Source organism: Sarcophilus harrisii, chromosome 3, assembly GCF_902635505.1.
Source record: "Sarcophilus harrisii chromosome 3, mSarHar1.11, whole genome shotgun sequence".
NCBI lineage: Eukaryota > Metazoa > Chordata > Mammalia > Dasyuromorphia > Dasyuridae > Sarcophilus > Sarcophilus harrisii.
In genome coordinates, this window is record NC_045428.1 from 609,514,005 (window position 1) to 609,526,124 (window position 12,120).

General features: G+C 48.3%; 2 protein-coding genes across 3 annotated transcripts in view; both read right to left on the reverse strand.

Annotated features, from left to right (window-relative positions):
* Positions 1–9,060, reverse strand: part of LOC111720122 (zinc finger protein 420-like) — a 32,035-nt gene extending 22,975 nt beyond the window's left edge. The window contains exons 1-5 of one of the 2 annotated variants that reach the window (XM_031964085.1): positions 8,887–9,060; positions 5,323–5,405; positions 4,810–5,014; positions 3,837–4,037; positions 1,615–3,064 (exon numbers count right to left, since the gene is read on the reverse strand). In XM_031964085.1, coding sequence (XP_031819945.1) covers positions 1,615–3,064; positions 3,837–4,037; positions 4,810–5,014; positions 5,323–5,405; positions 8,887–8,911 — 1,964 coding nt within the window. In that variant the 5' untranslated portion in view covers positions 8,912–9,060. Of the gene's footprint in view, positions 1–877; positions 3,065–3,836; positions 4,038–4,809; positions 5,015–5,322; positions 5,406–8,886 lie in introns of those variants that run through there. The other variant, XM_031964083.1, reaches the window with a different exon arrangement.
* A 734-nt stretch (positions 9,061–9,794) lies between these two features.
* Positions 9,795–12,120, reverse strand: part of LOC100922207 (zinc finger protein 883) — a 44,892-nt gene continuing 42,566 nt past the window's right edge. The window contains exon 4 of the mRNA XM_031961840.1: positions 9,795–9,847. Coding sequence (XP_031817700.1) covers positions 9,795–9,847 — 53 coding nt within the window. The remainder of the gene's footprint in view (positions 9,848–12,120) is intronic.

Below are 12,120 nucleotides of genomic sequence, written 5' to 3' on the forward strand. Positions count from 1 at the left end.
CCCTCCCACACTCAAAGTGCTCAAAACCTCCCCAAATTTCCTAATCAGACTCCGGACTTTTCCTTTACTCACACCTCTCCCTACTTCACATATTTACACATAAATGATGGTGGTTTCTGATTGGAGACGTTCTCCCAGGTGATCCTCATCACTCCCCAACAGGGAGCCTAAGAATGACTAATCCTGGTAACTGAAGGAGGGAATCAAGGCACACAGTGCAGTGACTTTCCTGAGGCCTCCTAGAGGCTACGTCAGAATGTTACCCCAATTATCTGTGTGTATGTTATCAGCCTTTCTTCTTCACCTCCTTGGTAAAATGGAAGTCTTTGGAAGGCAGATCCTACTCCAACAAAGCCTTGGATAAAGAGTATTGTTTCTTAAACAATTTAGTTCAATCCCTGCCTCTCACCCTTCACCTTTGGTAGCTTTAGGTAGAGACACACAACCATTGGTTGGGACGCATGGAGACTTCTATAAAATGGAGAACATAGTGCCTGAGGCACTTGGGAGGGTCAAAATAGATGATATATAAGAGCTACTTAATGACATTTAAAGTGCTCTGCCAATCTTTTTAAAAATTATTTTACCATGTGTCACAAGTTCAGAACTTAGGGTCCAAGCTTATCTTAATTACTAGGTTACCCTCAAGCAGCAATACCTTAATGATTGTTGAAAGAGTAAAAGGATGATTGAATAAATGTTACATTGGTACCAGCATGAGGACAACACCCTTCAAATTCCCTCCCATTTTGCTTTCTTTGCTTAGACTGTAAAATTTAAAAGTACTTCTGCACTGCCCAGTATAAAATCCTCATTTGGAGAAAATACAAATGTGAATGAGGTAATGGGAAATACTGTGAGACTGGAGGTCCCTCTTATAACTGGGGGACAAATGCATGAACAAGAAACTAAGGCACAAAATGAAATTACTTTTCTAAGGTGTCAGAAGGCAAGAAAGAATGTAAGCCCAAGTCGAAATTCAAGGCAAAGATTTTATGAGGCCCTGATGAATTACACTACCTCTATTCCAGCCACAAAGTTTTTCTTTTGACAGTAAAGTTGCAAAGACTTTTCCCCCCATATACATCATGTGGCAAGGATCTGTTTTCCCATGAGATTATTCAGGCTTTAATTTTTTATTCTAGAAGGATATTCCTATTTACTATGCTAATCAATCCTTCTTATTTAACTAACTTCAACAAGGAATGAATTGCATCTGAAAGCTTTCCAAAATTAATAAACTGATATCTGCTTTTCATATGAGAGTTCTTTCTCAGGAAGTTTTCCTTTTATCTCACAAAGGGTAAAAGTGTATTTTCTGTAAAAAGTGAAGTGATAGTAGATAATGGACTTATTTTAACTATTTTTGAATAGTCATTTTTCCATTTTTTATTTAGTCTGTTAAGGATTAGCAGAAAGGAAAGGTATACATTTAACTTTAATACCCCAGAAACAATATAGTTTGTTGTTCTTCATCTGTTTTGCTACCATTTAATTCTATATTTATAAATGCAACTGTAATCAAATATATAATTTTGGATGTGCTATCTTCATTCTGCATCAAACTATACAGTTCTGCTCATCTTTCCTTATACTTCTCTCCAGTGAGAACGCTGATGTCGAACGAGATGCGACTTCCTATTAAAGGACTTTCCACACTCCTTACATTTATAAGGTTTCTCTCCGGTATGAATTTTGCTATGTTCGATAAGGGCTGAACTCCGACTGAAAGCCTTCCCACATTCCTTACATTGATAAGGTCTCTCTCCAGTGTGAATTCTCTGATGTACAGTAAGGGCCGAGCTTTGGCTAAAAGCTCTCCCACATTCCTTACATTCAAAAGGTTTCTCTCCTGTGTGAATTCTCTGGTGTTGAATGAGGTATGAATTCCAGTGGAAAGCTTTCCCACATTCCATACACTCATAAGGTTTCTCTCCGGTATGGGAACTTTTGTGTACAATAAGAGCTGAGTTCTGACTAAAGGCTTTGCCACATTCACCACATTTATATGGTTTTTCTCCAGTATGAATTCTCTGATGTTGAACGAGAGGTGACTTCCAATTAAAGGCCTTGCCACATTCCCTACATTTATAAAATTTCTCTTCGGAGTGAATGCTCTGATGAGCAATAAGGGCTGAACTCTGACCAAAGGTCTTCCCACATTCCTGACAGTGATATGGTTTCTCTCCAGTGTGAATTCGCTGATGCTGAATGAGACCTGACTTCCATTTGAAGGCTTTCCCACAGTCTTTACACTGATAGGGTTTCTCTTCAGTGTGAACTCTCTGGTGTGCGATAAGGGCTGAGCTATGGCTGAAGGCTTTTCCACAGCCCTTACATTCATAAGGCTTCTCTCCAGTGTGAATTCTCTGGTGGCCAATGAGGTATGAGTTCCAGTTGAAGGTTTTCCCACATTCCTTACATTCATATGGTCGGTCTCGATTATGCGTCCTTTCATGATTAATAAAGTAAGAATATTGGGCAAAAGACTTTCCACAGTACTTACATATGTAAGGTTTCTCTCTAGTCTGAACTCTCTGGCCTTCTTTAAGGTGAGAGATTTCCTGGAAGTTTTTCCCACACTGCTTCGATTTCTCAGTTCTCCCTCTCAGGTGAATTCTCTGCCGGGGAATCATCCCTGCATTCTGGCTGCAAGTCTTTTCAAACTCCTCACAATTCCAGGGTTTCTCAATCTTACACAGACTTGGGGGTTGAATCAGGCCTGGAAGATCCTCAACTTCATTCTCACTGCTTGACACCTTGGGCCTACACAGGCTCCTGTGGATTTCTTGGCCTATGTCACCTTGGTCACAGTCTCTTTGCTCGATAAGAGTTTTCGGGTCCAGAATCAATTGCCTCAGATCGCTTTGCTGGGAAAGGAGCTTCTTGGGGATCTCTCCTGCCAGATTTTGCAATTGTTGCCATACCGTAATCTCTCGGATGGGACCTCCCACAAAGGCTTTGTTCCTGAGAACGTGGCCAGGGACTCCTTCCACTGACGTCTCTTCTGGTCCCACACTTTGCCTTTCAGATGACTCCTGGTCCTTGAGGTTAGTTTCCCAAGCTGAAAGAAAAGGGAAACAGATGTTGAGCCCACAGGACTGGACGGCTACTCCCAGGGAGTCCATATGAAATCCCAGGCAAAGCTTATTCTCAGCCCAACCCCCTGGAATCCAGAACCTTCCCACCTCATTCCCTGCTGGGACTTCAACCTCTTCAGCCCCAGAACATTCACTTTATACAACATAATCCCCGAGGAGGAGGGATGTCATCCAATTTCAAAGCCTGCCCCACTGCAGGGACGGGATGGCAATTACCCAGTGCCAGAGCTGGAAAGTACCCCTTCTCATGACAAACTGAGAAAGTGAGGTTCGGGAAGTGAGGGGACTTGCCAACGTGTGCATCGAGTGCCTGTGTGTGTATATTCAGGCAGACCTTCTCCAGGGGCTCTCCTGTCCCATATGAAGAAAGAGCGCTTAAGAGCTCTCATAACTTCAGAGTCAGGACAGGGAGCTGGGAAAATCCCCATGAGGCTGGGCCCACTGGACCTGGCAGGCTTCCCTTTCCTGAATCTAGAGGCCCGTTAGTCTGGGCTCTGTCCCCCAGAGTTGGGCCCTGCCCTTTCTATCCCTTAATTCTGATCCCCGAGTCTGGGGAGGAAAGGTCTGCTTTGAGGAATTGTGGGGAGAGAGACCCCTGCTTTCCAGACCCTCGTCCAGCCTGTGAGCCTCCTCTGTGTGGCCAGGTGAACACTGAAAGCAGGAAGCTTCAGTCTCCCAGGCTCTTTGGACTCTGACCACTGAACTCTTTAGTCCTCCTGCCCTACACACACCCACCTGCACCCTCCAGGGCTTCCAAGATGGCCACACAGAAGAGACCAGCTGGGCTGCTCCATTCACTGGCTCCCAACTGACCCCTGGGACGGTCCCCTTCAGACAAGGAGGGGCTCCCAGCAGCATATCCCAACGAATCCCACGTATGTGACTCTTGCTCTCCCTCCAACCAGGAGATGAGGTCTGGCTTGGGACCAGGAAGCCCTGCTCACGAGGGAGAAAATGAGACAGCTTTGGCTGTGCTGAAAGTGGAAGGTCAGGGAGGAGAGAGGCAAAGTATGGAGGAGTGACCGAGATGGGACAAGAGGCTCTGATTCTGTGATCCTGAGGGGGGTTACCAAACCCGGGCCCCTCCCAGCTTCTGGGGAAGCCCAGATCTACTCTGGAACAGTCTTCCCAGTGAACTTCCCAGCCCTGCTCCAAAAGCCCAGGGTCAGGGAGACCATCACTTCCCGGGGTCTCCGTTTGCACAAAAACAAAATGACCTCGGCTGATCCTGAGGAACCTTGGGCTGAGACCCCGGGGACCAAGAAGGCGAGAGTGTGTTTCTAAGGGGGCAGGAAAAGAGACAGTATGGTTCCCAACAAAGCTTCCCTTAGTTAAGGACTTTAGAAGCTTCCAGTTCAAGCCCCATCTTTGTTTTTCTCTTGCAGGGTAATCTTGGGTCAATGATTTCCTCACTTTGGGAGCAGTTTCTTATATTTAAAATGAGAGGTTGCAGTAAATGCCCTCGAATGGTTCTGCAAAGACTGATATTCTACAATATTGCAGTATGTAGAGAAATATCTTGTGTCCCTTTCCCTGCTACAAGGAGAATAACTCCAGCTTATGGGAGTGTCCCTAAAAGACAACAGGAGCCTCTGCTTTCAGAGGTCCCTCGACCAAGCCACAAAGGGGTCCTGCAGGCCTGTGCTGTACAGCCACGAACCCCAATTCTCCCAGGGCAGACCTAATTCCCAGGGAAAGCCGGCCTTACCCAGGGAGACCAGGTTCCTGTAGTTCTCCAGCATCACTTCCCTGTAGAGCTCCCTCTGAGCGTCGCTCAGGTGTCCCCACTCGTCCCAGGTGAAGTCCAAGGCCACATCCCTGAAGGTCACTGCCTCCTGCAACACCAAACAGCCGTGCTGGCCCAGAGGCCACAAGCTTACATAGTCCAAAGATGAAAGAGGGAAATGTTGGCTCTTGCAGAAGGGCCAGAAAGGACAGAAAGTAGATGTGAGTGTTCCGGTGTCCAAATTCGGCCCATGACAGCCCCACTGCTGACCTGCTGATGGACATTAGGTAAGTGATTCCCCCTGTCTGCCTTCACTTTCCAGACTATATCAGGAAAGCTGAACCTGATGATCTCCAAGGACATTACCAGAGCCAGGAAGGTGCCCTCAGAGGTACACTCACAGCCAGGGGTCAAGTCAGCAGCTAGTTCTCCTCACTGACTGCCATGTGCAAGAACGTCCCCTGGTTTGGGGAACAAGAAGAGACCCCAACTCACCTCTCCTAGACCCAACAGGATCCTGATGGATGTTCCATCCTCCTCCAGGCTCCCTGCTTGGATGCAATCAGGAGACATCAGGCCTGTGGGAAGAGATTATAATTGCTAAAGGAAATCAGGGATGGCTTTTCAGTCTCTGAACCAATTAGATAAGACATCTCCTGAAAGCAGCGAGAAGCATCCCATTAACCAGGGAGCAGATGCATGTGTGTATAGGGACATTTACTTAACTACATACATAGACACACACACACACACACACACACACACACACACACACACACTCAGAAGAGAGCCCTGAAATCGCCTAAGGTCAGAGAGCTCTGCAAAGAGGCTGGGGTGAAATTACAAAGTAGGGAATCATCTTCAGAGAAGTGAAAACTCAGACTTGGAAGGGAAAGAGATTTCCCCCAGGATAAAGGAAAGCTGGAATTCTTTCCATATTTTATGTCTTGGGTCCCCTGGTGAAGCCCAGAAACGCCTGCTCAGCAACTTTAAAGGTATGGAAGAAAACACACAGAATGACAATGCGTACCACTTATCCTTAATGACAGTTGTCATGCATCATCTTTAAAATGTGGGGACTCCAGGAGCAGAGCTGCTGATATGGAGAGAAAGTGCCAGCCTGAATCTCAGAGGCCTTCTCTGAGGGATGAGAGACAGAGAGGGCAATAAAGAGGGAAAAGGAGGGAGGAGCAGGTGATGGGAGAAGCAGAATCTTGAAAAATCGGGTTGTGTACCACAGACTCACTGAGGAGGGAAAGAATTGTCTGGACGTTAGAGATTCTTGTGGATTTTCTTTGATTTATTCCATTTTTTCAAAAGGAGAATAAGTTAAGAGTTGTCTCCTAGCTGCCCTACATTGAGAGTGCTGGTGGAGAGATGAGGGCCCTTTCACAAAAGGGAATACCTGGATGTTAGTGATATTTCATTACTTCCAGAAGTCAAATGAGAGAAAATCTGAAGTTCCCTGGGAGAAATCTGGCTGGGATGACTAGCAAACATTATGATTTTTCAAAGCTCCTCTACCATCCCCCAAAGCGATTCAGAAGATTTTCAATCTTGCTTTATCAACACTGGCTCCTTTCCTGCTGCTACAAACATGACTTTATTTCCTTCATTGTTAGACAACTATAAATTGTTCCTCCACCCCCTCATTAGAATGCCCTGTATCTCTCTCCCTTTTGGCAGTCAAATTTTTATAAGGGGCAATCTGCATTTGCCCACATCTCCTCCCACTTTCTTCAAGATACTTGGTGAACCTGGTTTCTGACTACAACACTCAGCTTTATTTAAACTCAAGCTCTGTCAAAATACAAAATCCAGTGGTGTCTCCTCACTTTTCTCGTGGAGAAGGATAAGAGAAGAAGCATTAGCTAAACACTTATTATGTGCCAAGGACTGTACTGGGTGCTTTAAAAATGTCTTATTTACTCCTCACAGCAACTCTGGGAGCAAGGTGCTATTATCATCCCTCTATTACAGCTGAGGAAACTGAAGCAAATCCAGGTGAATTCACTTTCTCAGTCACACAGCTAGTAAGTCTCTAAGGCCAGATCTGAACTCAGATCTTCCTAGATTCCAACTCCAAAGCTCTATCCACTACCGTATCCTGCTGCTTCTCCACACATTCTAGCAATGACAAACCATCCCTACTTCTAGAAACTGTGTCATCTTTTGAGTCCAGGGATCACACTCTGGCTTTTCTAGTATCAGTAAGACTGCTCCTAATGGATAAACCAATTCACAAACACAGGGTCACAAAGTCAAGAATAAATCCCTGTCCTAGAGGGCTTTCCATTCCATTGAGGCAAACAGGATCTCCACTTATAAGTACATACAATACAGACACAGAGGAAATGCCCAGTAAGACAGTGTGGTGTCTGCCAAAGAAATGCTAAGCAGAAGGCTTTCTTTGCATTTCTCCTGCATGTCTCGAGGAACTGAGCAGAGGGGTCACTGTGGGCACGAGGTGGCCGAATGGAACCGAGGAGAGAGAGGAAGACCACAAAGATCTGTCAGACATCTGCATGGTAGAGTCCAGGTGAGCTAAGGAAGTCACCAAAGGAAGCAGAGATGAGTCTCCTCAAGGCCCTGGACTGGGCCATCTTCTCTGTCTTCTTTTTTTAATTTTAGTTTTTTCAAATTTATTTATTTGTTTTTGTTTCACAAACAGAGAACAGAGAGAGAGAAATCGGAACAAAAGGGAAAAACCAATGGCGAGGAAAAGAAAAACCAGAAAGAAGCAAACTTAACATGTGTTGATTTATGTTTAATCCCCATAGTTCTTTTTCTGGATGCAGATGGTATTTTCTATCCAAAGCCTATTGGAATTGCCTTGGATATCTTCTCTCTCAACACTTACAGATTCCACCCACCTCCATGGGCACAGCAATCGTCAGTGCACAAGGACATTCTCCAACCTCAATGATCTCCCCATTCAATAGAGCATAACCAACTTTAGCAGGGCCGGGTCCTGTCCAAGGTGCTGAAGCACTTTCCAGGGAGCAGCTCCAGAGCCCCCCACCTGCAGCCTCAATGATCTCTCCATTCCATAGAGCCCAGCCAACCTCGCCTAAGCAGCTGGGCCAGCCCTGTCCTTGGTGCTGAAGCTGGGCCAGCCCTGTCCTTGGTGCTGAAGCTCTGCCCAGGGGGCGGGGGTGGGGGGAGGAGGGGGAGAAGTGCTCCGGAGGTTGGGAGCCCTGTCCGTGGTGCTGAAGCTCTGCCCAGAGGGGGGGAGAAGTGCTCCGGAGGCTGGGCCGGCCCTGTCCGTGGTGCTGAAGCTGTCAGAGGGCGGGGGTGGGGGGAGGGGCAGAAGTCTCCTGAGATTTCCATCTCCGGGGCTCAGTGACTTTTCCGTTTAATTGAGAGCTCGCATCCTTGTCCAAGCGGCGGGGCCAACCCTGCTGGGGCTGCTGGACGCCCGGGGAGTGCCCGGAGCGCGCCACCTCCAGCCTCAATGATCTTACAGGTGAATCTAGAAGCTTCCTTCAGGCGAGGAGCGGCGGCAGGGAGAGGGCGCTCCCCGGGCCCAGAAGCGCAGGGAAGCACGAGAGGGAAGGACGCGGAAAGTGAGCGAGACACCGCGCAGGAGCCCGATCCGAGGGGGGAGAGGAGCTGGCTCCGGGGGCGCAAGGAAAGGAGGAGCGCAGACGCGGCCCGAAGAGGTGATGGCGGCCAGCTCGGACCTGAGGAGCCCGTCCGGGATCCAGGAGCTGCTGACTCTAATCCCGACGCTGTCCCTGATCCCCCAGGCTCCCAGCGAGGTCGGAATCCCCTTCCCAGGAGGAAGAGACGGGATCCGGGGCGAGTCTGGCCGCGGAAAGCCCCGCCCCCCGCCTTTGCCCAGGCTGTGCCCCCCGCCGGGAGCGCCCTCCCTCCTCCCTCCTTTCCAGGCTCACACAATGCGCGCCTCCCGACCTGCTCCGCTTCCCCTCCCCTCCCCCAGGCTTTGACGCCCCCACGCGGGAAGCAGCGCAGCTGCACCCGCGCACACCCACGCGCGCCCCCGAGCCAAGGCGCGCCCCCGAGCACGCAGGAACCCGAGGCTGCAGGAAGACTCACCGGCGCCGGCCCGCGGCTGGGCCATCTAGGAGTGAGGCTCCCCGCGCGGAGACCTCTGGGAAGCGGAAGTGGCCCCGATGTCGGCTGAGCCGCCTTTCCTGCGCGCAAGCGCTCACACTGTCCTCGGGGGTCACCTGGGTGAGGCCAAAGGACGCTTCCGATTGTGGAACCGGATGTGGGTTGGGGGGGGATGGAAGGGGGCGGGGATGATGCTTTCCCAGCCCCCCTGAGAAAGGACCGATGGCTCCTCCCCGCCCCCACAAAACTGCGCATGCGCCGTTCTTTCCCAGCGGCTTACCCGGCCGCGAGCTTGCAGACAAAGCGGCTCCTTTTTGACCGCTGCGATTGGTGCGGCCGTGCCCGTCCCTCCCCCCGGATCCCCGAAACTTCCGCCCCGGCCGCCGGGGCTTTCCTCCTAGTGAAAAAGGCGCCCGAAGGAGAATTTCCCCCGCAGATTCTCCTCCCACCCCCCTTTTCCAGGTGACGTCATCGTCAAGTCATTCCCCGGAGTACTCATTCATAAAGCTCCTACTACGCGCCAGTCACCGTCCCAGTCCGTCCGCTGGTTGCCGAGTCGGGACTGAGGCAAATGAAGGTCTCTGTCCTTCCCACTGCCCATTAGGAGCGAGGCTGACCCGGAGCTGAGGACACTTTCCCCCTCCCCCCCTCCATCGGGCTGGCTCCCGAGAACGCGGGCTTCTTCCGAGCCTTTGTCCGGGTGGAGGGATCTCTGGCCTGGAAGGGCCTTTCTCTCTGACACTGAGGGGGAAGCGCCACCAGAAGCCAAATGGCAGAGCCTCGGGGGGGGGGGCCTTAAGTAGTGACCTGCCTAAGTCCTCTACGGGACCAAGTTCTTGCCAAAGGCCGATCAGCTACCAATGACGTCCCAGCCCGAGCCCGCCGAGCTCCTAATCACTCGCCTGCATGATCCGTAACCCGTCGTCCGTCAAGTGTGAGCCTCCTAGGCCGGGAAGAAAACAGCCCCAACAGGATGTGGCCCCGGACAATGAAGGGCACGCTCCTCTCCCCTGACGGGGCCCCTGTGCCCCCCCTTCTCCCACGTCCTGTGGGTGCAGCTAGGACAAAGTCAGGCTACTTATAACGTCACCACCATGCACTGAGACACCCCAGCCAGCTGCTCCGCGTCCATTCCGGTAACCGCCTGCACCGTCCCATCGAGGCCCTGCCCCGTTTGCACATTTAGCAGGAGTCACCAGGCCAGCAAAACGAGAGAGAGATCTCTGGAATCTGATCGCCGCAGAGGACGTGCACATTTTGAGGGGACGGGAGCTGTTCGCTAACATGGGAAGGTCCCGACGCCTTGATGGAACTGCCTCCGTTTAGCATCGGCATTCCCAACCCTTCACCATCTGTCTCCACTCTACCTTTCGAGTCAGATTTCATATGATTCCTGCCACTCTACCTGCCGCTCTACAGCTAATCAGATGAGTCCACTTGTTTTCTCCATGTGCAAAACATGCCATTTCCCAGTTCCATGCCTTTTACATTGGCCGATCCCCCAGCCCTGAAGTGCCCACCTCCTCCCCAAGCCCTTAGAAGTCTTCTACCTATTTCACTGGGAGACAGCGAGGTGGTACCTTGGATTGAACACTGGGCTTGCAATCAAGAACACTCATCTCCACGAGTTCAAATCATGGCACTTATTAACTATATGGTCCTGGGGAAGTCACTTAACACTGCCTGAGGTCCTCATCTATAATAATCCTTTATTAAATATCTATTAAAATTGTCCTCTAGCCATTAAAAAATGAGCTAGAGAAGGAAATGGCAAATCACTCTGGTATTTTTGCTAAAACCCAAATCACAAAGTGTCAGAGACAAAAGAGATGAACAAACAACGATTTCACTTAGTTTCCATGCAAAATGGGGACAATCACTTGTCAGAGTATAGACGGTGATTATTATTTGGAAATGGGTGGATTGGCTTCCATGTTTTTGAGGGTACCACTCTCTTCCCATTCCTCTTGATTCTTAATAATAGCAGCTAAGGTTTAAAATGTCTTTACAAAAATATGCCATTTTAGGGGCATATAGGTGGCACAGTGGACAGAGCACCAGCCCTTTAGTCAGGAGGACCTGAGTTCAAATCTGATCTCAGACACTTTCTAGCTGTGTGACCCTGGGCAAGTCACAACCCCAATTGCCTTAGCAAAAAAAAAAAAAATCATTTTAGTCTCACAATAATTCTGAGAAATACATACTATTATTATCCCCATTTTATAGATGAGGAAAGTGAGCAGAGGTTCACTGATTTGCCCAGCATTTTATAGCTAGTGAATGTCTAAAGCTAGATTTAAATTCATTCTTAAACATTTTAAAGAATACCATTTACTGCATCATCTAGCTTTCATCCCCACCAAAAACTGAATTAATAAAATTGATCTGTTAAGCACCTAAAACTTGACAAGCATTGTGCTGTATTGTGGGGCGCAAAGATTTAAAAAATAGTATTTGCTCTCCAGAAGATTATATTATTGGGAAGAAAATTTGTAGGTATAACCCAAGTTTAAATAGCTCTTCTCAGAGAGTGTGGATATTGTTAGTGGTCCCAAAACGGAATTTGGGGGATGGGGGGAAATAACTTATAACTGGTAGCTTTTAATTAGTGAATCTCCACATATAGCCCAGGCCAGGAAATTCATACCCAAGCTGGACTGGCCCAAAGGCCATCTCCAATTTTTAGCAACTCCTAGAGTAAAAAATCTTGGTGGAAATTTGTGCCACATCATGGTCTTTCTCTTATATAGCCTCAAAACACTCAATGAAAGGACAAACATCTTATGATTAAGATTTTATGTTTATATTTCATGACTAGAAATATTCTCTCACATGATTTTCATAATTCTGAGTTAAGAGGTAAGTATTATTAATTCCAGTTGTCAGATGACAAAAGAGACATACGATGAAATTACTTGCAGAGCCCATGTACGATCTCAAGTCTTTTCACTCCATGCTGTCTTGATGAATTATACCACGTGGCTTGCCCATCTACATTCTCATTCTCTTCAGAACTGACTTTTGAAAGTCAATGAGACACAGATGATGGTTTCCCACACATTATATATTCCTAAGGTCTCATTTCCCATATAAATTCCCTAGTGGGGTTTTTTTTCCCATTTTCCACAAGATTTCCCAAATTCAATGCATTCAGAGGGCTTCAATTCCTTATGATTGAACTAAATTCCATAAAGAGATGTTGCAGCTCATGGAGGG